Here is a 19,868-nt window from a genome sequence, read left to right as displayed (position 1 = left end):
TGCAAAATCACACCAATTTTCATGTACCAACTCCGCACTCAACAGCTTTAACCTGTGAGTGCTGTAATTCACTTTTAGCAACAAAGTTGATATAGAATGGTTGAAAGTTTTTCCAGATAAAGATAAAATTTAATGCAAATTGTTGGAATTGAAAATTTATAGCGAGAAATGCAATTATTTTTCTTATGAAACCTTGAAATTAAAAAAAAAGTTCTACACCTTTGAAAAAAAAAACTGATTTTGTTTTTTTTTAACAATTAAATTGAAATATTTAAATCCGATTTAAATAAATTCTAGTTTTAAACATATTCTCTTAGATTTGCAGTAAATTCCAACATTTTTTACCAAAATCCTTAAGAATTTTTTCCAGAAAAGTAAAATAAAAAATGTTAAACAATTTTATAATCAATCTATGATTTTCTATTAAAAATGGAAGGATTTGACGTCATTATTTCCTACACAATGACAGTTTTTCTACAAAATTATTAACTTAACTGTTCGATTGTTAAAAATATCTACTTAACTGCGTTAAAAATAGTTTCTTTAAATCATTTAGAACAATCAGATTCTCCAAGAAAAATATCTTTCATCTATATTTGAGTATCATTTGCAACTCTGTCTCACTTTTACGCTTTAGGGCTGATGTTTTTGCTCTATACTAAGCTTTTTTTACAAAGGGTATCAATTAATCAAATGAAACACTCACCATCATCCATTATGGCCGTGGTAACATTTTTTCCCGTGATGCCCTGATCCCAGGCAGCCTGGACATTGAGGTCCAGCCTCACTTTCCCACCATTCTGCCCGGTGTTCCGCAGATACCACTGCAGAGGAAAGTATGGGTCCGTCGGTGCTTTTCCCGGTGGAACAACGGGTTTCCCAACGATCGATGGGATTGCAGGGCGCAATCCACGCTTCACACGCACAAATCCCACCTGCTGCACCGCGCTGTGAATCTGCAAGGAGCCAAATTGAAAAAACAAATTGCCTTTGAACACGTAATCTCCATTGGCGCGCTCACGAGTAAATATTTTCCTCTCTCTCTCAATCAAGTGGTTGTTTTCCCACCCACGCCTATCAATAAAATGTACATCCAGAGAGTCATTGAAAATCAATTCATGTTAATATAGCCTTATGCAATATGTGGGTAGTTTTTGGAAAGGAAGTCATGTAGAAAATTTCCCTCAAGTGATAATATTTTCACGCACTGAAAATTTCCAATTATTCCTCTCACATTCTCAGAATCAGCAACATTCTTTACATTTCCCTACAGTGTATGAATATTTAAAGGAGATCATTTCCAGAAAATACCATTCAAAACAGAAAATACCAAAATGAAGAAATTCTTCGAGTTTCTTTGAAGACAATTTCTCTACAATTTTCCAGGAAAGTCTTAAACAAAAAAATGATGAAATTCTTATTATAACAGTGAAATACATGGTAATATAAAAAAAGAAAAGTCATTGCATATAGCAAGATATGAAAAACAGCTGTGTGAATAAAATGGGAAACTCTTCGGTAGAAAATGTGATAACGATAAAATTATTTTATCAACATTTTATTAGATAAAAGAAAAACTTTTCTGTCCTCCAATGTTCGTTAGAAGTTTCTAACTGAAATTGAATTTCCTTCCATTTACGTCCTTGTAGTGAAACTTGCTAAATAATGCACAATCGTATTGACCACAAATTGCCAAAATCTAAACTTGTATGTAGGAGCTTTTCATCCTGTGGCAACATTATTTTCTCCCGGCGTATTTTGCAAACAAAACAAAGCTCAAACGAGAAGTTTTCGACAACCACCACACAATGAAAGTCAAGGGGCCCATTTCTCCGCATGTTATTGCCCCTTAAACTTTACGAAGATTCGGTTTTCTTCGTCTGCATTTTGCATGAAATACAATATGTAAGACAACTGTAAGAGGATATAAAAATGATTGATGCCTTTTGTCTTTTATCTTTATACCCCCATTTTATCCTTAACGATGATATCCCATGCGAGAGTACTTTGCTGAGATTGTTTGATAAACATGTTGCTTCTTCATGGCAAAAGATATGAATGAATGTAATGTAATAGGAATCTCTGCAATGCCTAAGAATTAATGCAAAGATGATGAAATCAGTGGGAAATAAAATGAACTAATTCAGGTATGAAAAATTCATTTAAGAATGATGCTTTTGGAGCTTTTAGTTCAAAGAAAATTTCTTCCTTGAAAATATTTTTATGAGCCATCAAGTGGAAAATTATTTTAAATTTCCAGAGAGTTATGAAAAAATACTTAAAATGCTTTACGGTGTTAAGACACCCCCTTAAAAAATTGAAAGAATATTAAGGGAAAATTCTTAATAATTCACGAAATTTTAACACAACATTCTTTTTCAATGAAAAATTATTTTCCCTAAATTTTTCACGAATTTAAACCAAAGGTCCATACTACGAACACACAGTTTGGTTGCTTTATGCGCGGAATCACTGTATTATGTGCAAAATTCCTCCGATAATATATTTTTCTTTCTTCCATAAAAATCTTTGGAACCTTTTGTACCATGGCTTTTATTTTCTTTTATCATTTCACCCATCCTACGGTAAATAATGGCGCACAATGAAGCCTCTTTGTCTCGTTTTTATAGGCCTGAAGACTTTTCAGCGATCTCTTAATTTGCAAAAAAATACACACACATGGCGAAATAACATCAATAAAATTCAATTTTATGATACCACCTTCGCAGAAAAAAATCTCCTTTTTTTTTAACTTCTTTTGTTCTTCGTGGAATAATGAAAAAATATTTGATTATGCGAGAGAGATAAAATGGATTACGTCAAAAGAATTTTCCTACAAGGAATGCGATTAAATTCATGCGAATGCATTGCAAATGAAATGCGAGACTTTCTTTAACTTTCTTTTCCAGAAGAAGGAAAAAACACTCGAACTTTAGAACTTTAATTCTCTCGAAGTGTCAGTTTCAGATGATTAATCTCGTTTATCACTAAAAGCTTAGTGACTTCCACGGAGTTGGCTTTCTTTGGCGTGAGATACAAAGATGGTGTGACAGGGAAATTGCCAAGAAATTCATTTTATGATATTTTTTCCTAAGAAATTTTCCTACATTTACAGAGAAGAGTGATAATGATTAAAATAGCCTCACTTATCTCACAAAGTTGGACAGAAAGTTCCTCCGGAGAAATTTTTTCTTTTTGCGCACTTCCTCGAATAAATTTTACAAAAAGATAAAAATTATTACGAGCTCTTCCCCGCCCCCATAGACATTTTTCACCCGGAGGTGAGACGTTGCTGAACTTTTTCAATTTTTTATTAATCCGTTAATTTCATAACATTCTTCACCCCCATTCCCATCCAAGTGGAAAGTTATAAAAGAATTTTCTTTTATACCAAGAGTTATGCGTTACTCGAGATTGTTGCTGTTTCAAGAATTCAGGGGTGTTTTCGCAGTTTTTTTTTCTTTACAAAATTCTCTCTTTGGTATAAACTTGCGAGGCATTTAGAGTTTAATCAACCAAAGAGGAGAAAATAACTTTTCCGTGCACTCCAAAATACACAAATTTCCATTTTAATGTGCACCTCATAATACATAAATGAGGGTTATATCTCTGTACGGGTGAGAATGCAAAGAACTTATACGTGTGGGTGGGTCCAGATTGACTTGGCGTCTTGCACTGGGTGTTTTCATACATAAATTACAAATGGAAATTTCCCCACTCTCACATAAATTGGATCAAATTTTGTGAGAGCTCCAATATAAATTGTTTATGGCGCTATAAGTCATGTTGTGCTTTAAAAATTTGCAGAAAAATTTATTATTAAATTTTCTTGATGACTAAATTGGGGAAGTTTAGAAGCCAATTTGGGGGGAAGTAACTTAATAAAATTAAATTTGATGGGGTATATTTCCTCTTTACATAAATCTTAGGGAAATTCACTGTAAAATTGCGTAAATAAAAAAGACTTGCTTACAATGCTGAGATTTTTTCCAGGAATTTTTTAAGCAATATTTTGACTGCTCTCAGGAAAAATTTGCATAAAAAAATAATAATAAATATTTCAGGGAATTTATAAAATTTAACAAGAATTTCTTTTATCAGTTTAAAAGAATTTATTAAACTGCCAATAAAATTAATAAAAGTTTATATGCGGTATATGTCGCACGTGATAGAGCAAAAGCAATCACAATTGAGCTTTATTGAATAAAATTTCTCAAAAGGGCTCTTTTGCAATGAAACGGAGAACACAGTTTAGCAATCAATGCATGAATGGAAAATGCATTTTCATTGAAAATTCAATCATTCACAAAAATTAAATTAAAATACACTGAATGGCTGCTAAAAGTTTGTTGATTGAGTTCAATTGTATTGATTCGAAAGAGGCAGATGGAAAAAATGAAATTGAAAACAAAGCTCTCTCGCTCCTTCATTTTAAATTAAAGTGTTTCAAATATATAATTCATTGAGAGATTTTATGGGAAATTCTTGGAAATTCATATTTTTGCAAATTTATTTTCTTGACTAATTTTCCCATTGAAACAACGTTCACTGTTGCGAAGTGAAAAAACGAGACCAATTTTCTTTTGGTGTGTGATATAATACAATAATAAAGTATAAATGAGATGGGGAATAGAAAACCGGGCGAAGACACCAAAATTGGGTAGAGTTTCCATCTCAATTTTCTCTTTTACTTCCAATTACATCCAGAAAATTAATTTTTCCCTCCATTGTCTTGTCTATTTGTCCCGATTCTTTCTCCCTCACCGAACATCCAAGAATTTATTTACTGCGAACTTTTCGTTGTCCACGGATATTTTCTAATATACTCCACTGAGACATTAAATAACCTTTTTTTCTGCAGTGTGACGCGAGAAAAATTGCCGGAAAATTTATTACGCTCGTCTTTGTTACATTTTCATCGTTCCCACCCACAGTCCGCACTTTTTTTTCCTCTAGCACACAGCATGAGGTGACAGTATGAAAAAATGCAATGATTTCTGATTTAAAGGGATTCTGTGGGACAAATCCTCACGAGGTTTTCATGGGGGACACTTTTTTGCGTCGGAAAACCATGAAAATTGGAACCTTCGTTCAAACAAAAAAATATGTCACGGTTCATTTTTCTCCGCCACAGAGATGTGTCTCAAAAATCTCAAATTTCCTTTCGATTCAGCACCTCATGCGAAGGAAAAAATATATAATATATAGAAGAAATCATATGCCCTACCCTGAAGGCAATATGGTTCTCAGACTGTGGGCGAGCAAATAAATTTTATTAAATTTCTTCTGTGTAAATGAGAATATAATGAATGTTGGTTTGGGGGGAATGTCATGAGATATGTATCATGATGGCACGAAATATGCCCAAACAGTGTGCCCCCATGAAATGTTCCAGAAATTGCAGAAGACACTTTTTCTGCTACATTTATCACAAACTCATTTCCACCAAGCTACTCTTGTGGGAAATTGGGTAGTCGGGGGAATAATGAAGCTTTTCTTGGTGCCATGGATACTTTCATTTTCTTTTTTTGCTAATCTATTTTGGGAGTTCTTTACAAGAACCTTTAATACATTTTCCCAAAAGAAATTATGAAAAACTGCAATAGAAAAATAGAGTTCTCATTTTGATTAAGTTAAAGATGACAATGCTTTTTGCTTAAGCACAAAAATAAACTTTTCAGGAAAAGCTTAGTCAGCATCCTATCGCAAACCACTAAAAGTTGATTTATGCACAAAAGCGAGTTCAATCAATAAAATTGTTTATTCAAACATTCACTTCTTCCCCCTTTCTATTGGAAGAGCTTCTTTAAAAGCACAGATCAGCATCACGAAAATAATAGTGTACTTTCGGAGCATTTAAATAACTTTTAAATTTCTCCATCTTCCGTCAGGAGAACCTTTCAGCAATTTTCCTGAATAATGCACAGAATATATTTTCAATACATCCCGCCGTATCATGCATGACGACGAAGCTTTCGTGAATACATACAATCTATTTTACATATTGAAACTTTATTCGTGCTCCCCTCAGCTTCGTCTTACGTTTTGTGTTTTATTCATCAGACACAGCATGACGCAAGGGATGAAAAGTTTTAATATGCAAAAAAAAAAAACTTCTATCAACTTTCACAACTTTAGCACACGGAACCATCCCGAAAGTACTCCATCATCAATTGGCCATTACCATGTTATGCTGGCTAACATCTCCATTCTCGCAGTATCTTCGCAAAGAAGCCGTGCTCGAGCGAAAACTGAGCAAAGTGGCAACAAGAACTTTATGGGAATTTCAAACATGAATTGAAAGTTTTATTGACAGGCAAAAATTATCAAACTATATACATACAATATTGAGGTAAAAATCTTCTTATATTGGAAACAAAGCTTGTTTGAAAGTTTTTCTTCGCTTTAAGGCATTAAAAGTTAAGAGAAAATTCAAAAATGCTAAGCTTCTGCACTTTCAAGATTTTTTTTTTATCTTTAGTTTCATTTTTTTAAATTAAAACAATCGCTGGAAACTAAAAAAAAGCTTTCTCAATTTTCGATTAGATTTAATACGAATTAAAAAATTATTTTAAAGAATTTTATTCTTCAAAACAGTTTCATTAAAAAAATCTTCGGCCAAATGTGCCCAAGAAAAGAAATAAATTTGAATTTGGTTATTTTTGCGTCAATAATTTCAAGGGAAGAAATTTTATGGTTCCTTCTGGGAGAATTTTGCATATCTTTACCCCAGACAAATTCACGAGAATACATAAGAAATGAGCAGCAGTAAATCGTTGGGAGACAATTGAGAGGCGTGTCTGAAATGCTGCCAAACATCTGATTAAATTTACATGAAATAAAACAGACGATAATGGCAAAGAAAACATGAATGACCGACGATTTGGGGTGAATAATTGCAATGTCTCGTCTGTTTGAAAATGATAAATTTCCTCTCTGTTCGTGGACACCCAGCTCTCAACCCCATTGCTGAAGAAATAGCATTGGTCATGCTGCATAGCTCTCTGCATGTTTGTGACAAATTGCTTTTGTATGTACTACTGTAAAAGCAATGATATACTTACCAAAGGATCTCGTTTCAGGACACGCGTATGTGTGATGCTCCGCCGGGATCTGGCATGAGGCAACGATCGATGCTTGAAATGAAATTCCGTCCCGGCGCTTCCGGCGAGCTACGAAAAGAAGAAAAAAGAGAGAAAAGCAGAAATATATTAGCATGTATTTCACTTCCAGCAGATTTTTTTATGCTGTGAAAGACAAACTGGGAGAAGGGCAGTCAATGGGGAGAAATTTTCTGAGTCACATGCGGTATCACATGAAGAAGGAGGCAAAAGCTCTCAGTTCTGTGCGCAAAAATGGCATAGAGATGACACGTGTCTGTCGCAGCTTTCATGCCTCACTGCCCAGGATTTTCTTCTATAATGGCCTAGGATGCACACATTGAACACAATCTGATCAATTTGGCGTGAATCGAGGGAAAAGGTTGCATGATGCACATGTATGTACAATCATTTCACCTGCCACCGAACTTCCTTCCAACGACATTTACAATAAAACCAATTGGAGCATGAAAATGCAGCTTCCCTACTTCCACGAATTACCCATCCCATTTCGGTTTTCTATATAAACCAACCCATATTTATGGAAATAAAATTCTGCACGCCAAGACCACCACAAACAACAACGAGGGGACAGCAAAAAATCCCCCCTCTACCATAGAATACCCCAAAGGATCATCATTCATCACCGTCATGGAGAATCCTCATCATTTTCACTAAGAGGTATATGGTTACAAAGTAGCCCACCCCCACAATAAAATCACGAAACAATGAAAATTTCATTGCTCGTGCAAATTTCGGACGCTTCGAGGTTATACCCGGCACAAGATAAAAGATAAATTAATGATAAGCACAGTGGAGCTTTTACGACAATTCGGTGTCGAAGCACCGCAAACTTTTCCTCCGGAGTCAAATTAACACTCACGGGGAGCAGCTTCGGTGACCTTTTGAAGACCTTTTCGGGGAGGTGAGAAATTACAGATATTAATCCCAAAGGGGATGAAAATTAATTGCAAAGCTCTCACATAAGTTTCTACGTCTATTTTTTTTTCGGGCACGGTGGTGGTTGTGCAAATTCCACAGGGAGCTTTTTTCTTCTTTTACTGAGATTGATGAATTTAACGTTGAAGCTGAGAGTAATCTCAATATCTACATGACTTGAAGACGATCTTAATTGGGAAAATGAATTCTTCTGTTAACGTCAAAGTTCAAAAGTTCATAAGATTTGGAGTAAAAAAAAATATGTGTCCACGATGAAATTAATCCAATTTCTCAATAAATGATTACAAAAATAACCATCGCTTTGTATTTTCATAAAGAAAAAGAAGAAATCAGAGTACAATGACGTTTATTCGGGATTCGTAAAGAATAAATTAATTCAATATTGAATTGAAATTAGCTTGAAGCGGCTTGAATTATTCGAAATTGAATGGAGAATTTGCAAAGCTCTATTAAATGAAATATTCATGCAATCGAAATGGAAAAGCTAAATCACATTAAATTTTATAAGCTCCACTTGTGAGATTGGTTGCACATATAGTGCAATAGTGATTCAATTTGGTAGATTTTTAGTGAAATTGGCCACATCTGCGAACAAATTGCACTATTATTTCAAAAAACATCTGGTGCATTCGGGTTCTTTTAAGTGAAAATGTAAATCAAACACTTGCATCAGAATTGCTAAAATTTATTCTTTGCATATCATTGAGTTTTCTCATTTTCTTTTATCCTCGAAGCCATATTGTAGAAAATCAAATTCATGATTTATTTCAAAAGTCGAATTTTTTTTCATATTATATCAAAACCAACCCCTTTCTGTATTGGATGAAATATTGCTGTTTGAAATGAAAATGCTTTTTTCTCTGACTTTGAATGATTGCCAAAAAGGAATATTCATCACAATTTCTGAAGGAAAATTATCTATCTCGCTGTTTTTATCATCTTTGGGAGGAACAAGGCTGTGAGAGGGAGGAAAGTAAAATTTTCACATGATTAACTCTTCACCATGGCTCGTCGAATATCACTCCATTTGTCATCACTTCCATCACCATGATGGATATTTTTCCGCCCAAAGATCTCCTTTTTGGTGAGAAAAGGGAAGCCGCGTGCGAAGGAAAAAGGTCAAAGGTTCTCACACACTTTTTGGGCGCAACAACTAAATCCCAATACCCATAAAATTAACCACAGACCGTCCCCTCCAAAAAGGTAGGTACCTCTACCGCAGAAAACTTCAAGTCGCGCCTCAGCCCGTCTGTATGGTGGAAATTGGCAATTTTCCACTCCTTAACCCCCTTGGAAGGGAATGAAGAAAAACGCCTTTCTTGAAATATTTCATTTTGTACAAATTTCTTCATCCACTTCCTCCTGCGTGTATGAAAAAAACCATGCAAAAAACAACAACAAAAAAACTGTGGGAAAATTCCATTTTTCAATTTTCTGCGCGCCGGCATATCCCAATGAAAAGCTGCCCAAGGCAGAAATTGGATTGTGGATCTTGTACAGTGCCTGAGAATTGTCTCAATTATGTAAGAAAGACTGTTGGAGAAATTTCCTCTCTTCAATGAAATTACATCGGAAGTGGTACTAAAAGATAACGAAGAAAACTTGTCGTCTTCCTCAATGATTTTCAATGTCACGCTCTGAGAATGCTTTATATGACAAGGGGGCATGCAAATCCATGAAAATAGGTACAGAATTTTCGTAAAAAAATTTATGAAAATAATCCTAATAAATTCAAGGATCTTCGGAAAATTGCAGAGACGAAAAAATTGATAAAAACATCAATTCAATCAATTGGAAAAATTGAAATCCACAAAACGAATGCAAATTAAACAAAAAAATCAACCAAAATATTCATTCGAGCAATAAAAAGAAACACAAATAATACAAAATATGAATTTAAAATTATTCCACCAATATTCTATTAATGATCCACCTCCCACCTCATCATACTTTATGTGCTCCCATCATTCCTTCGCCTTTGTCGTCTACCAATCAAATCCAAATTCTCTTGCAATACCCCAGCAATAAATGTCACGATTTTCGCCATTACGTGCGTTTTGATGCCAAAAAAAAGTCCCCAATCTCCTCCCCTAAAATTTTCACACAATAAAAAACCCAAAATAATAGAATTGCGTTTGAGAATTTCGACGGAGGGGGCTTTAGGAAAAGTTCAAAAGCACGTACAAAGCGAGCTTATTTACCATGGATGTGATTCTCTGCATAAATTTTCCATTCGAGACCCTTCGATTGTGTGATGCTTTGGAATCAAACTCGTGTCATTTTATAGCAGTGCTGGGTGAGTAAACTAAAAGTAAATCTTCTGGATTATCCCACATGGGACACGAAAACAACGTATAATCCTTGTTCTGTGTCTACCCCACGTGGGAAAGTACCACTCAAATGGCAACATAAAATGTATGTATAAGGAATAGATATGCGGTCAGAGGAATCTCCGTGCGTGCCTTGGTCGACCACCCCAAAAATAGAAAAGCTCCTCCCGTCAACACCCCCCAAATTCTTTAGGGGATGGCGAGTGATTCTCAATCTTCTTACACAAGGGCGAGTCAATCATTCTATGGTGACACTTTTAGCTCACGCATTCACCCCATAGTCTCTCCTTGAGTGCTAAAAAAATATATTTATATGCAGGAAAGTAACAACAACAAAAAAAAGTTTGCCTCCCTCCCTTGAACTCGGAAACATTGCTATACGCCCCTGTTTATATTGCGTACGTCGTCCTAGCTATTATGCAAATTTAATTTTAGTTTTCGGCAGTCTATTTTGGTCATGGTGTCGCCCTTACCCTTGAATGTGTGTCTCCCAAAAAAAAGCGATCATATGACTAACATGCGTCTCTTGGCCTTGATTCATCCACACACCACTGTAATGCCATGATTACGACACAAACTGCCATCAAACTTTATCTATACACGCCCCAGAAGCCGCCACAAACCATCAGCAGTAGCATAAATTTCCATATCCCCATCCCCAATTGTACATAATACAAATATTGCCCGCGAAAGCTCATTTCTTAAGCGAAAGCACTCAATTTTTTTTAAAGGATTCAAGATGCAAAAAATTTACAGACGAACCGCAAATTCGGTCAAAAAAGAAAGGTGGGTGGTTTACACTTGACCTTTTACTACCAGCAACAACCAGCGAGTGAATTTAAAATTAATTTCTCGAAAACCCATGAATTTCAAGTGAAAGGCCTTAAAGGAAATTTATTTGATTTGCAAGAATGAAAAAAGTGTTAAAGTATTTTATTGAGAAATTCTTTGAAAAAATGAAGTTGGAAGACCACCAGAAAAAAGTTCTATTTCAATCAATTGATGAGTTTATGTTTGAGAATTTTCCTAGAATTATTTTAGGAATTTGATTTGGGATGATTTCGCGCAAAAAATTGCGAATATTGAATTCGAAACATTTTGGAATAAAAACTTGCAAATTAGAACCCTCTCAATTGCTCTCAAGGCTCTCAATACTTCAAGATTAATTTTCTTAAATAATTGAAAATTGCATCAAACAAAATATATTACGTTCCATTTCCATCTTTCCCAATTTATGTCTTCTTTCGCAGTTAAAACGAAAAGTGCATCAAGCTGATGGGTGAGGGGGCGGAAAAAGGGAGTTCCGATGCATTGCATCTCTATTCGAGAATAGCACTTTGTAACACCACAGCGCAATTCTCAGTCGTATAAGTTTTCTCCATTAGGAAACTTAAGGGCTATTAAGATTTTTGTCTGTTAATGGAAGCTCATGTTGTGCTAGCTGCAGAAGCCATTAAGTCAAACCACTCACCACCACCGTTTTCTCCGTCTCCTTTTGCACTCATACACCCTTGACCGTACCACCCTTGGTTCAGATATAAAAGGGTACATGGATGGGGGGAGGGGAAGAGGACTTTCAAATGACAATATTGTATTTCAATTTGATTTATCTCTTCTTATGGTTTATAAAGTCTTGGAGCAATTTTCCCCCCTTTTGCCATTTTACTTTGACCGTGAAGATGTCGTGAAAAATCTCGCAACTTAATTAAATTTGCTACAATCATAAAATTGGGTTTTATTGCTGGGCGTGAAGACAGCGTCGAATAAAAAGAAGGACGTGGTGAATAACAGAACGGTGTGTACGACAGAGACATCGTGGTTATAGGGATAAAAAAATATGATAAAAAGGACATTGAGGAAATTGAAGAATAAAATTTCGCAATTACATTCTGAAAGTCATCCCCGGTTCATCCTGCGGTTTCTCTTCCATCAGCATCCATATGTAACACTTTTAGAAAGTTTTATTGTAAATTTTTGAATGATTCTTTTAGTTTTCAGTTTAAAAAATATGTTTTTAATAACGACAATTCTAAATTTTAAGGTTATGTTCTGATAAAAAGGACGCTAACAGTTTTTCAAAAGAAAAATGTCCAACGTTGCTTACAAATTAAGCCTCAACCGTAAAGTAAAACATTTTTCCTCTTCAGTTAATTCCTTTTATCTCTCTTTGGAGTATAATTTAATAGAGAATGAGAGAAGAAAATTGTTTAATGTGATTAAGAAAACTTCTTTGCAACAAAATGAGTTTATTCCTCTTTCTTTCGCATTCCAGTAAATTAATCACAAATAGCTTTTAACCTCAGCTTAAAGTACAAAAGCACACCGATGTAGAAGAATTTTTCTCAGTGTATTTTGTATAACGTCGATGATTGAGTTGATGGTAAAATAAACTTTGCTAAAGTGACGCCTCATAAAATTCCTAAAACATGCTTTTCATATTCACGATGAATACATTAGAGAAGGAGGGAGGTGCTTTTATATTTTCTATTTTCCATCCTCTCTCCCACATACATATGAATATAACCATTATGCGCTAGAAGATATCAAATTCTTGGGATTCTCTATCAAAAATCGATAGTTTTAAAATTAAAGTTTGAAGAAAAACTATAATTGACGAGAAATTCAAGGGAGTATCAAAGTTTCAATGAAATTTCAAACATTTTCTACGTGTTTGACTGCACACATTTTACCCGGAAACTTTGATGTGCAACAAAGTCACACCCAGGCAAAAGGCTAGAGGATTTAGGTCAGATGGTGTGCATCCAGTTTAATGACTTTCCTTCTCTCATTTATTCTTCAGCACACCTCTCTTAGTTTTAATTAGGTTCCCTGCTCTTGCATCACAGTCAAGGTACTCAACAATGCATTCTCGGTCCATGTTAAAAGATTAACTGATGTTCTGAGAAATATTTGAGGAACTCCAATTTATGCGCAGTTCCTCAAATTGTTTAAATTAGAGCAGCAAGATGTTTTAATTGATAATAATAGCTTTTATCTCTTGAAACCTGAGCACGTGAAACTTAAAACAAAATAATTTGGAATATTTGCTTAATTTGTTTAAACTGTCTAAACAAACCATTGTCTTCAGAGCAATATCATCTCAAATGGATGCAAAAGTTTCGTCTTTCCGGATTTTCTCTTCCAACAATTTAAGTTTAATAATCTCAAACTGAGCTGTCAAATTTTGACACATATTCCATTTTGACTTTTGCATATGTCATCAAATTGACAAATGAAAATCAAATGACGCTTCTCGGTGCTATTTTTGAAAAGAAGGCAATTTTATAAAAAAAAATACATTTTTTATGAAATAAAAATAGAATCCCGCATATGAAATATCCCATTGTGGCAAAAGCTTTCCATTTCAGACTTTAGGAGCTTCTCATTGGAAAACATTGTACACATATTATAAAAGTGTGGGAAAATCGATTTTGGATCAGCAAAACAATAACACATTCATTTCTCTCATGTGGAGAGAAAGTGCTTCCACTTGTTTCGCTATGTCACAATGGATTTAAACACTGATGTACCTTCTACATAGCCAAAGAGAGCAGACTTACATGTGCAGTAAATGGAGGCGAGAAGGATTTTCCATGAGCGACTGAAGGAGATTTATTTCCCATTACGCATTTGTATACGTAACATTTATATATTGAAGATCAACAGAATAATATACTTTAAATTTAAAATTGAAGCAAAAGATTTCAAAAGAAGTTTTGAAAGAAAATTTGAAAATTCTGTAGCACTGATTTTCAATGTCAAATTTTCTTTAAATAAAAATCAATCAATTGATCACTAATGATGCACCCTAAACTCAATTTCAATTCCTCAGTGGCTTCCACTGTATGCGCTACCCGAGAGATAGTCATAAAATTCACAAGAGTGTGAAAGAAGCTCTCTTGGGACTTAATTATAATGTTTCAGCATCTCACATCCTCCCGCTCCCCTATCTGACTGACAGACCATCTGTGGGCGGAAGACATAAATCTCTGGAATCATGATAGGAAAACGAGACAAAGAAGCAATGTAAATCCCCAAGTGGGAAATTTGCAATCTCTCTGCGTGAACATCTCGAAGATTTCGGGTGCTTGGTGCCAAAAGAATGTCAAAGAGCTTCTTATACATCGTAAAAAAAATTGTATGGTGCTACCCCCCGAGTAAATCCCCATGCTCTCAGTGTTTGCATACTCCAAGTTAAACATCCGAGGGATGATCCCTTACCACGTTACCGCCTTAGGCAAAGAGATAGGTCCTGGTGGGAAGCTTGCGTTCTTGGCAGCACATTTTGAATTTTCTTCTGCAGCGCCAGTCGGCATTTTGTAAATAAAATGTATATATCTCCATATATATTTTATATGAAAAAGGGGGAAGCTCAATGGAATTGATAAAATCAGGAAGGAAACATTTCGAGAGAAGAGAAGAAAGGGAATGTCTACAGGGGTTGAAGCTTTTCCCGCTCATACACTTTGTATGAGGATCAAAACTCTGAACAAAAAAAAATTATGTTACATTCCTTTTCACCAGCAATGCGCAGCAATTCAGCATTTTTCATCACACTCCAATGAAGCTTCCATAGAGAAAAAAAAACGAAAAAATAATCGTGTGAAAGGGTGAGTAAAAAGTTTACAAGCTGCGAGAAAGCCAGAAAGTGCCTTTCTTCTTTGGTTTTTACTCGTAGCACAAAAAGTTTCTTTTAAAACTCTCGCAACTACGTCACGTTTTCTTTTATATTATTTTCAAAAATTCAAAAGCATGACGCAGAGGATGGCTTTCGAAGGAAGAAATGCCTTGAGGGGGTCTACATTGCTGAGTACACACACACAACCGCTTTCCCCCGCGTACTCTTTGTAAGGAAATTGGCTTCAATTACGTACAACTGAGCTGCTGATGTAATCCCTTTCGGATATGCCTTTAAGATGAATAAAATGTCCGCATGATAATCTTTTTTTTTCTCATGCCATCATCATTGATGATGGCTTTTCTGGGGAAATCCTTGTATGCTTGAGAGGCAAATTTTCGCATCAATAAATCTCAGACTTGATGAAAAAACACGTAGAGGGAAATCACGGAGATTTAGGTGGAAAAACATTGACACAAAAGTGGTCAGAAGCTCTCTCTTAGCGTCCAACTTCATCAATGTCTCGGAGTTTTTGTTTGAACGAAATTTTTCTTGACAACTTCTCGGATGAATTGCGGGCTTTTCTCGAGAAGAATGACATAAAATTAGACGATAACACCGCGAGCAACTGACTTGGCTATTTTGGGATATCAACTTGGACATTAATGAAGACAGAAAAATTCTTTTTAGAAGACTTGTAGAAGATTCTTTAAATAAAAAGGGATGAAAAATTCTTCTAAATTTCCATAAATTATGGCGCGTTTTTATTGCAATAATAAGAATAAACAGGACATAAATTATATCTACATTTAGGTCCATTTTGTGCCTAAAAGTATGCAATATTATCAGTTACATAACGCCATGTTCTTTTGCAAAGTAATTTATCAATTACGAGGTCAATAATCCCGGCAAAAATAGAAGCCATTTCAATTTATTCATACCTCGTTTGTGGGATCATAACAGGTGAAATAAAATGTAAATAACCTTTTAGGCAACTTTGCAATTTGCACAAACTCACCAAATAGTTTCTCTCCCAAAAACTTATTGACACATCCATTACTTTACACTCAAGTGAAATTTTAAACCATATACCCCTAAGCTGTATTTTCCAGTGCTTTTTCCCAGCTCCCAAAGCTCTCCGTGGTATATTGACATTTCGTGGCTTGTGCCTAGCGCTTCTACAGGATGTGGGTTAAAATTTGCAAATTAAAGAGAGAAGCTCCAGCCATTAGATGAATAGAATTGTATGGTATATGAAACACACATAGCAATGGGGAAAATTTTAATTTGTAGATTTTCAAGTGAAAATCACACAAAGGAGGTATAAAGGCGTAAACGCGCCAACAATGAGAAGGGAAGAGATAAGAATAAATTCTGAACAATAAATATTAATACACGTGAAATTTTGCCAACTCTGAACCTGAAGTCAACTAGAATTAATTTAGTCTTCAAATTTATCATCCGGTGGAAAATTTGCTGTTGGAGAAAATTAATTAACTCGCACAGCAAAATTTTCCCTGCACTCATGTTCCGGTGCGGTTCATCCATATGGATGGGGTTGTTGGTGTTTGTTTATCATGTTAGCCAAAGAGATGTGTCGACACAGCAATGAGTGAAGGGTTTTGCAGTATGTTTTGGATTATTTCTGACATAATAATAATGGATGTATCCACATTGTGTTTTTAGAGCCATATTTGTTGTGCAAATTTCAAAATGATAAACAAAAAGTAAATTGAAAATTTTGCTAAACTTGAACAAAAACTTTATTCACTAGATGTCGCCATTGAAAAGTTTTAGCCCTCTGGGGGTGAAAATGTTTTTTTTTTTTAATACAACTATATGGAATAAATTTCTTGATTCCCTTCAAATAAAACTCATAGAGCAAGATTAAAATAAGTTCTTATTAAAACTACATAAAATAATGAAATTATATTCAACATGACCTACATACAAATTAAGTTTTTCCATTGAATCTATACCTTCTTGCATAAAATATTCCCAAACAATGTTTATTTAATCTTTTACATTCAACTACATTTCCATATTTCCATGCATAAAATTACTTCATACAGCAATTTCAAATGCATAAAGAACACCCAGAAAACAAACTGACGAGCGAGAATTCATTTCAGCAGATGCTTCATTTTGAAAGGATGACGCCATGTCTTTTCTTGTACGGAAAAGCAGCATTGGGTTGAGGAATTTTCCGGAAAATCATTGTGATTGCTCATTATTTTGTAACATGAACCTCTGTCCAAAAAAACTTGGCAAAAGTGATGTAATGGGCTTTAATTAAATTAATCGCCATATAGGCTGTATTTGCAACTCCATAGCATCGTCTTGAAGGGTTGAACGAACATATAAAACCTCTTTAGGAAAAAATATTTCCCACTCTAAGAAAAAATATAAATACGGATTCAGTTTGGCGTCTGTGAGGGATTTTTCGCCTAAAAGCTTTTCCCATCAAAAGATTTCGTCCTCCACATTTTCTATCCCTTCGCATATTCATTCGCGTTTGTGTTTGATGCTCCTGCCCATTCCCTTCGCCAGATAAATTTCTACATGTAATTTGGCAAAGTACATTGATGATATTTAATTGCTATTTAGTTGGGTATAGAGGTGAAAAGTCATTCATCTGAATTCACTTTACGTAATGAATTCACGGTGAATTCTTCTTTTCCATTCAACTTAAAGAGAAACATATTTTCTTAACACCAAAAGCCCCATCTCACCCCTAAGTGTGAGTAGGTCGCATTTGGAGGGAGATTTCAGCGTGGGCGAGCTTTCAAATTTTCGCTCCCCCCGAAAAAAACGTTCTTTGTCCACGTGTCAATCTCCTGTGCCAAAATATTCAATGAAAATCTCCTTTGGCATATTATTTTTTATCATGCCTATGTGGGTTGGACGGTGTCCTTTTTACGCGCCCTCCCCACACAATCCATATAGTCGCAAATTTCGATACGAAGGACATACCAGAGAAAAATATGCTGGAGAAACGAAAAGTTTCCCCGTAGCTGAAAGTCCATTCACATGGTTTATTTGGGGATATTTTATCCGCATTGCCCCACAAAAGGAATTTCAGAAAATACTTGCTTCAATGAAAGAGCATATTCCTTTGACTCCTAATGACCGCCTTTCATCCAACAACGGCGAATTCATTTAAAAAAAAAAAAAAAAGTTGTGCACATACTATTTGTACGGAAAATCAAAGCTAAAAGCTCCACATACGGTACGCGAGAAAACATGGAATCTTATTTTTAGAAAGTTTCTAATCCAATGTTGCAAAATATTATGCCAAAAGGGATTTGCGGGGGCTTTTCACCAAATAAAATCAAGCTATTGAAGAATGATATTTTGCTCATCTTTTACATACTTTTTAACATATTTTGATAAGATGAATATATTTTACCATTTTTGCAATTTTTCTAATATTGCTTCTTATTCTTTATTTTATTTAAAGAATCTTCTTTTATTTTTAAATGAAATACAATTAAGTACTACCAAATTTCGCCTAAATTGCTGCAAATTACTATATATCAATTTAAAATGACCTTTTAAAATATTACGACGTCATCAGAAAATCATATTCTGAACACTCAGATATTTCCAAACGGTAAGAAAAGCTCTGCAAAAAAAGTCTCATTAATAAACTTTACGAATTACGACTATAGTACCTAAGAACTTTTCTTCAATATTGAAGCTCTTGGGGTAGGGAAATCCATCATCCTGTGGAATTCTGTATGTGAAAAGTCAAGCTCTTTCCTCTTGCGGTATGGAAATGGCAGGCAGACAGATAAAGTAACTTTTTTCCCATTTCCCTTTTTGTCATCCCCGGTGGATGCTTCAAATAAACATAAAGTGGATGGAAAATGGGTGCAAAAGTAGGGGAGAAAAGGCATCCGGCATATTTCAATCAATAATTCATAATATATAGAAAACTGTTTATATATCACTGAATAATGTAAAAAAAATACCCCGCCACTCACTAAACGTATCTTTTTCACTGTATGCTTACCATTCTTAAAGAAAATAAATTTGCAAAGGGAAAATTAAGTGGTTTTACGAAGAAAATTTTTCCCTCTCTTGAGCATATGGAAGTGGTTTTGCTTTTAAAAAAGCCCCTCTCCAATGTAATCTCATTTGGATTTTGAACCCACATCTGCTTCCCACATTTCATACCAAAATCCCCTTGAAGCCCCTTTTCCCCTTGGCCCCCTCGCACGGTACATACTGCCTTTTTTGGGGAGGCTTGAAATTCCACTGTGAGAAAAATTATTAAGTCTCAATAGCGAATCTGGTACGTGAATATCATGTTAATGCCGGTGGAAAACTTCATCCAGGAGTGAAAGAAAAACCACCCTCACACACCGCTTATCAGCTTAACTGTAGACCTTTCTGTGCAATACGTATGGAATATACAGGAGATTAAAAATGAGCAAACCGGAGGCCGGAGACAGTACAACAACAAAAAATCCCAGGAATTTCATAAAGATTCCACGCGTTGAACGGTGCTACAAGTTACAGGAGATACCTACATTTTTTTTCTTTTATTTGCACCAAGACATTTGGAATGAAAATTTCCGTGACGCACTTTCCTACTTTCTATTTGTATTATATATACAAACCTATATAGCATTACATGAGATTTGAATTCCAAATGAATTATTAGTGTGACATTTTGGGAAATCTCCCCACAAATTTTTGCGAGAAATAAAAAACTTTTTCAGAGTTGAATTAATTTTTTCGACGAGGGAAAATCACGAAGAGACGCCACGGGCAATGTTCTACGCGATGGAGACGCCGGGTGGGGATGTGAATGGAGGTATGTGTCTATATAACTTTGAAAATTGCAATTCTCAT

At 35.0% G+C, this 19,868-nt stretch overlaps 1 protein-coding gene across 1 annotated transcript in view; it reads right to left on the bottom strand.

The window, feature by feature from the left end:
* Positions 1 to 19,868, bottom strand: part of LOC129787173 (neuroendocrine convertase 2) — a 39,959-nt gene that overhangs the window by 12,537 nt on the left and 7,554 nt on the right. The window contains exons 2-3 of the mRNA XM_055822532.1: positions 7,065 to 7,172; positions 707 to 956 (exon numbers count right to left, since the gene is read on the bottom strand). Coding sequence (XP_055678507.1) covers positions 707 to 956; positions 7,065 to 7,172 — 358 coding nt within the window. The remainder of the gene's footprint in view (positions 1 to 706; positions 957 to 7,064; positions 7,173 to 19,868) is intronic.

Source organism: Lutzomyia longipalpis, chromosome 1 (assembly GCF_024334085.1).
Source record: "Lutzomyia longipalpis isolate SR_M1_2022 chromosome 1, ASM2433408v1".
Classification (NCBI taxonomy): domain Eukaryota; kingdom Metazoa; phylum Arthropoda; class Insecta; order Diptera; family Psychodidae; genus Lutzomyia; species Lutzomyia longipalpis.
This window is presented reverse-complemented; position numbering and strand designations above follow the sequence as displayed.